The sequence below is a fragment of the Salvia miltiorrhiza genome, chromosome 1 (genome assembly GCF_028751815.1).
Source record: "Salvia miltiorrhiza cultivar Shanhuang (shh) chromosome 1, IMPLAD_Smil_shh, whole genome shotgun sequence".
NCBI classification, from domain to species: Eukaryota; Viridiplantae; Streptophyta; class Magnoliopsida; order Lamiales; family Lamiaceae; genus Salvia; species Salvia miltiorrhiza.
In genome coordinates this window covers 51,283,197-51,289,617 of record NC_080387.1, presented here as the reverse complement: position 1 = coordinate 51,289,617, position 6,421 = coordinate 51,283,197, and the positions used below count along the sequence as shown (strand labels likewise).

Below are 6,421 nucleotides of genomic sequence, written 5' to 3'. Positions count from 1 at the left end.
CCGCCCCTCGACTCCGGCGGCCACACCAGCACGGCTTCTACTTCTTGAAAGCCAGATCCGCCCACAGATCCGCCGCCCAGAAGTAGTCTGCCTTCGACTCCAGATCGGCGACACCTTTCTCCGGCGAAACCTGCGGTAGCTACCTTCGACTCCAGACCAGCGAGACTATACACTCCGGCGAGACCACACCTCCAGGCCCAACGCAGCCCTCAAGTCCGGCGAGAACGCGCATCCAGCCAGGCCTTCCGACTCTTTATGAAAGATCAGCGTCCAGATCCGCAAGTCAGCCCTTCCTATTCAAAAGCTAAGTTCTAGTTCCTTATCTCGGGTGATGTGCAGTTCATATGGATGCGAACTGAATTTAGTACTTGAGACAGCAAATTACCTTGAAGGTTTTCAAGCAGATGGGTTGTTGTTGGGGTTGAATGTATTGTAGGATAACTGTAATGAATTGAATGTGCCATGGTGAAACGAATGGACAAGACTTGAACTGAAATTAGCAAAGTTTAAGGACAGAGCTTATCTTACAGTTTGTTTGGTTAGATTGATGTATTGTTCGTTGTAGTTGATTACTTCATAAAACAGGTGATTTTCTCTACAATGGAGCCTAGAGAGAGCGAGAGAGAGTGGAGAGTGGTGAGAAGAAGAGGGATTGGTCCAAAACATGTCGAGAGAAAACAGGCAAGAAGCTGGAATCGGAGCAGTTTGAATGGGAGGAGAGATTGGAGTTCGAATGAACGCGATGACACTACAACCTTTTTCTTTAACAACATCCCAGAGGATTGCAGCCTTGATTTTCTCAGACGTAAGTTCGAGACGGTTGCGAAGACGGTGGATGTTTACTGCCCAAGGAAGAGAGATCTTTGGGGAAGACCGTTCGGCTTTGTTCGATTTGAAAAGGTGGAGAGGTCAGAGACTTTACTGGTGGACCTGAACAAACTTTGGATTGGTAGTTATAAGGTTAAAGTTTATAAGCCTAAATTCCAAAGGGATTATAAACCTAAATTCGAAAGGGTTGATGAGAAGAGAAGGAATGAGCAGAATAGCGTCAAAGAAAAGAAGTTGGAACAGATACAGCCATGCACCATGAAGGTGTATAATAGGCACGCAGGTGTCTCCTTTAAGGAAGCTCTTACAGGTGCTAAAGATGATAAAGAACTTGATGATGAAACATTACAGTTCCAGACGACGGAAGAAGACTTGGTTTGGCTTAATGGGGCTTTTACAGGTTACATTAAATCTGAGTTTCTCTGGGAGGAAGTTCGAGAGGAAATAAATAGTGAATGCGCAGGTTGTTTTAAGCTGAACTCCCTCGGTGGCAACATGGTCCTAATCCAAAGCAGCAACGAGCAGACGACCGAGGAAAATCTCAATAAGCTCAACGAATGGAGAGACTTCTGGTTGCAGTGGTGGAGGCCTTGGAAATCTGTTGATATCAACTATCAAAGAGTTGTCTGGACTAAATGGACCGGAGTCCCGCTACATGTTTGGAATTCCTGTTTCTTCAGTACGGCAAGCGCGAGGTTCGGGTTGCTTCTGAAAATTGAAGAAAAAATAAGAACGAAAGAGAGGCTGGACGTGGCTTTTATACAGATGTCTACTGGGTTCAACTCCATCGGAAACATACTGAAATGTAAAATCGACGGTGCTTCGTTCTAAATCCGGGTGGAAGAAATGCCCTATAATTTTGTTTTCCCGGAGGAGGAGGTGTGGTCTTTGGACGAAGATGCTGACTCAGAATGTTCTTTACAAGATTTCTCACAGTCTCCGGCGAAGGCTTTCATCGTCGAGTCGGAAACAGAGGACGGTGAAGGAAATGATTCGGTTACTCAAAAAAACGGCGTCTCGGAACTCGAGAGGAAGGTTGTGGAAACTAATGGCCCGTTCTCACATTACTCTGACACAGATAAAGGAAGCCAAGTCCAGCGGGATTCCTCCGAAGGGACTGATAAATCGCCTTCAAATGAGCCAGAGACTAGAGGTAGAGAGATCAATGAAGGGAGTAGAAACGAGAAAGAGAAGGAATTTCAAAATGAACTTGAGGGGGAGGAGTGCGATCCCTCGAGGGTACCAGATTCTCTCACTGTGGGGGTTGTTTCTAAGAAAGGAACGGCGAACAGACGAGGAGGAGGTTCGAGGAAGAAAACTCAGAAATCAAAAGCCACCGAAAATCAGCATCAAGTTTGGGGCAATTTCATTGTTGATATTGAATCAGAGGGTGAGATGGGCAAGAATGGAAGCGGCTCGCGATCTACTGAGGCGGATTGGGAGAATTCGGAGAGAGATGAAGATACAAGAACATGGTTCTTTGCCAAGAAGTTGGGTTTGTCGAGCAATCACCAAGACGCGGTCATGATCGAGCAATTGAAGGAGCAAAGAGCAAAGGCAGGACATCCGAAGGTCGTGGGTGATATTGAAACAGGTTTTTAATGAATATTTTATCTTACAACATTAGAGGCTTGGGGAGTTCCATTAAACAGAGTGATATCGGAGAATTGGTTAGGAAAAATGCTTTAGATTTTTGTTTTGTTCAGGAAACCAAAATGGAAATTTTCTGTTCCTCAATGTGTGATAAGTGGTGGGGGAGGAGTAATTTTGATTGGGCTGTGAGGGAGTCAGAAGGCAGATCGGGTGGAATACTATCGGTCTGGAGCAAGGATAAGTTTGTGGCAACTAGTAAATGGAACGTGACGGGGGCTGTTATTGTTAATGGGATTTGGCTACAAGGAGGCCTGAATTGTTGTTTTGTTAATGTGTATGCGCCCATGGGAACCACCGAAAAGGAATCTTTGTGGGATACATTACAGCTCATTGCTCTTCAAAACAAAGACTCTTGCCTGTGTTTTCTTGGCGACTTCAACGCAGTGCGTGATCCGGGAGAAAGGGTGGGGAAAGGTGCTGTCTTTAATCAAGCAGATGCAAGGTCTTTTGACGCTTTTATTCGGCAAAGTAATATGCTGGAAATCAGACCACAGGGGAGAAAGTTTACGTGGTATCAACCTGGTGGAGGATGTAAGAGCAAACTAGACAGATTTATGGTCAACGAGAAATGGATGCAGGAATGGCCGGACACAGTCGGAAGGGGGCTTCAGAGATCAGTGTCGGATCATTGTCCGATCTTCCTGACTACAAAAACCAAGAACTGGGGACCCAAACCTTTTAGGCTCCTCAATTCTTGGCTCTCCCACCCAGATTTTTGCGCGTTGGTAAGGAAATCTTGGGATGAAGCTAAGATTGAAGGATGGAGCTGCTTTGTGTTCAAAGAGAAATTGAAATTGGTGAAGAGTGCGTTGAAAGAGTGGAATCTGAGGATTTATGGCAACATTGAGCACGGATTGACAGATCTTAAGGATGAACTTCAGGAGCTGGACATTTTTTATGACACCTTTGGTCTTGAGGAGAGTGAGACAATCAGGAGAAATGAATTACGAGCAAAGATTTTCCTTAAATCCAAAGAAAAATGTAGTCTTCTCCAACAAAAGGCGAAAGTCAAATGGGTCAAGGAGGGCGATCTGAATACTAGTTTTTATCACAAAGCAATTGTTGGGATAAGAAAGAAGAATGAAATTGCAGGGCTTGATGTTGGGGGCTGCTGGATCGAGGATCCAAAGACCATTAAGGAGAACGTCAAAACGTTCTTCGAGAATCACTTCAAGAAGACGCCGCGCGTCCTACCTATGATACCGGGAGATTTCACTGCTCGGAGAGTTTCTGCAGCGAATAATGCGGAGCTGATCAAAACTTTTTCGGAATCAGAAATTAAAGAGGCCATTTGGAGCTGTGACGGTGACAAGAGCCCGGGACCGGATGGCTTTAACCTCAAGTTCTGGAAAGCGTCATGGGAGATTATCAAGAAAGATTTTTTAAAGGTGATGACTGAATTTCACTCCAATGGCAAAATCCCTCGGGGATGTAACTCTTCATTCATCGTTCTCATTCCTGAAAAAGAAGGAGCTTGCTCACTTGAGGAGTTTAGGCTTATTTCACTTATTTGTAGCCTCTACAAAGTCATTGCGAAGGTTTTGGCGAATAGGATGAAACAGGTCATGGATTCAGTTATTGCGGATAATCAGAGTGCCTTCATTGGCGGCCGTTACATCCTTGATGGGGTCGTGGTTCTAAATGAAGCAATCGCGGAGGCTACTAAGAAGAGAAAAGGGAGGATTATCTTCAAGGTGGATTTCGCGAAAGCATATGACTCCGTCGAGTGGGATTTCTTGGATTTAATGCTTGAAAGAATGGATTTTGAACCATTATGGAGGAAATGGATCCGAGGTTGTATCTCCTCGGCGACGACGAATATTTTGGTGAATGGATCTCCATCTGGTGAGGTGTGTTTAGAAAGAGGATTACGGCAGGGGGATCCGCTTTCCCCATTTCTCTTTCTTATTGCAGCGGAGGGGCTCCACTCTTTGATCACGAGAGCTGTTGAGAAGGAGCTGATTAAGCCGGTAAAGGTAGGAAATGATTACATTTCAATTACGCACCTCCAATACGCCGATGAGACGGTCTTCTTGATGGAGGATGATGAAAGAAATGCAGTGGCAGTTAAAAGGATTCTCAGAGTGTTCCAGCTACTGTCAGGGCTTGCTGTGAATTTCAAAAAATGTTGTCTCTTCGGAGTTGGGGTCGAGGAGGATAAGATCGAGAGGATGGCGGCTGTTTTGGGTTGTGATGTAGGCTCCTTACCTTTCAATTACCTCGGTATTAAAGTGGGTAGCAAGGGCAAAAAGGCTGCTGATTGGAAATACTTGGTTGAGAAGGTGAGAAAGAAAATCGATTCGTGGAAAAATGGGAAGTTCTCTCTCGCGGGCCGAGTGACCTTGGTGAAGGCTGTGCTTCAATCTATACCGATTTACCAGCTCTCTTTTACTTGTTTACCAAAATCAATTGTGAGTTCTCTAAATGCTTTACTTGGTAATTTTCTGTGGGGAGGGGGTTCTAGTAAAAGTGCGATTGCTTGGGTGAAATGGAAGGTGCTTTGTGCTTCAAAAGATGAAGGAGGCTTGGGGCTTAAAAATATTGAGTGGTTTAATCAGGCACTTGTCGTTAAATGGTTGTGGCGGTACCTTACTGGAAGGGACATGCTTTGGGCTAAAATTGTTAGGTCCATTTATGGTGAGGTTGAGTGGGGAGAGACAGGTCTGGAAAACGCGGGGAAAGGTAGATTTAGAGATGGGTGGTGGCCGAAGATCGTTTCTGCGGCTGGAGGGGCGAGCAATTTTTGGTTTGTTCAAAATTTGAAGCCAAAGGTGGGGGATGGGAAGACCTTTAAATTCTGGAGTCAGTGGTGGGTTGGACAAAAGCCGTTGAAGTTTACTTTTCCTAGACTTTTTCAGTTGAGTGCTAATAAAGAAGCTGCAATCTGTGAAGTTGGGGAATGGACTGATACTGGATGGTGTTGGGATTTAAGGTGGAGAAGAGAGCTATTTGAGAGAGAGAGGGAAGGAGTTTCGGAGTTGCTTAGCCTTGTTTCTGGTACTAATCTGTGTGCAGGTAACAAGGACAGATGGACATGGAGTGGCGACATCGGGAGAGGCTTTACAACCAAGTCCGCTTATGAAGCTATTAAAGATCAAGCAAACGAGACTACGGAGGCGGTGGAGGAAACTGATATGAGTACGAAGGTGTGGAAGATCCCTATTCCAAACAAAGTCAAGCTTACCGTATGGAGAATTTTGAAGAACAGAATTCCGACGTGTGACAATCTCTCGAGAAGAAATGTGAAGTTGTGTGAAGTCGAGGTGGGATGTAACGCCTGTTTTCATCGGCAGGAATCCACGAACCACTTGTTGATCCACTGTCCAAAGACCTCAAAGGTATGGGAAGCAATCTTTCAATGGCTCGGAGTTAGCATGGCGCAGCCATACGACGTGTCCTCGCACTTTCAGTTCTTTACTAGTTTGAGTGGTCGGAAAAGAAATAAGAAGCTCTTGATGGCTCTTTGGTGTTGTACTACTTGGCTTATTTGGAAAATGCGTAATGAGAGTAGATTTGAGAACAAAATATGGGAGAGTGCAAACTTGTTTGGAGAAATCAAAGCTAGAGTGTGGAGTTGGGGTAGAATTTTTGGTTTTATTAATGATGGAGTTGGGATTCATAGGTGGATGTCGAATGATGAATCACCGATGATTTTGTAATCTTCTTGGTACTACTGGTGCCTTTTCGTTCTATAATATTTACTTTCCTTATCAAAAAAAAAAATCATATATACATGTATATCATGAAATATATTTTGAATGGCTATAAAAATGGCGGTATATAGCTACTAAATTATAGTGACAACACAATGGGCCTAGGGCATGTCACTTTCATTCTAGCTAGGCTTGCTCCCACCTACTACATTTTGCATGTGAACTTTTTTTCTTTTTTCTTTTTTGGCTACAAATTCTACAATTATAATAGTATTATATATTTCTGA

General features: G+C 44.2%; 1 protein-coding gene across 1 annotated transcript; it reads left to right on the top strand.

Moving 5' to 3' along the window:
- The first annotated feature begins 600 nt into the window (after positions 1 to 600).
- On the top strand, positions 601 to 1,659 carry LOC131009646 (uncharacterized). Its single transcript, XM_057937060.1, has one exon. The coding sequence runs from the start codon at positions 601 to 603 to the stop codon at positions 1,657 to 1,659; it is 1,059 nt and encodes a 352-aa protein (XP_057793043.1).
- The last annotated feature ends 4,762 nt before the right edge of the window (positions 1,660 to 6,421 follow it).

Excerpts from the sequence above, each read along its gene's own strand:
- LOC131009646 (XM_057937060.1), top strand. The coding sequence starts at position 601 with ATGGAGCCTAGAGAGAGCGAGAGAGAGTGGAGAGTGGTGAGAAGAAGA.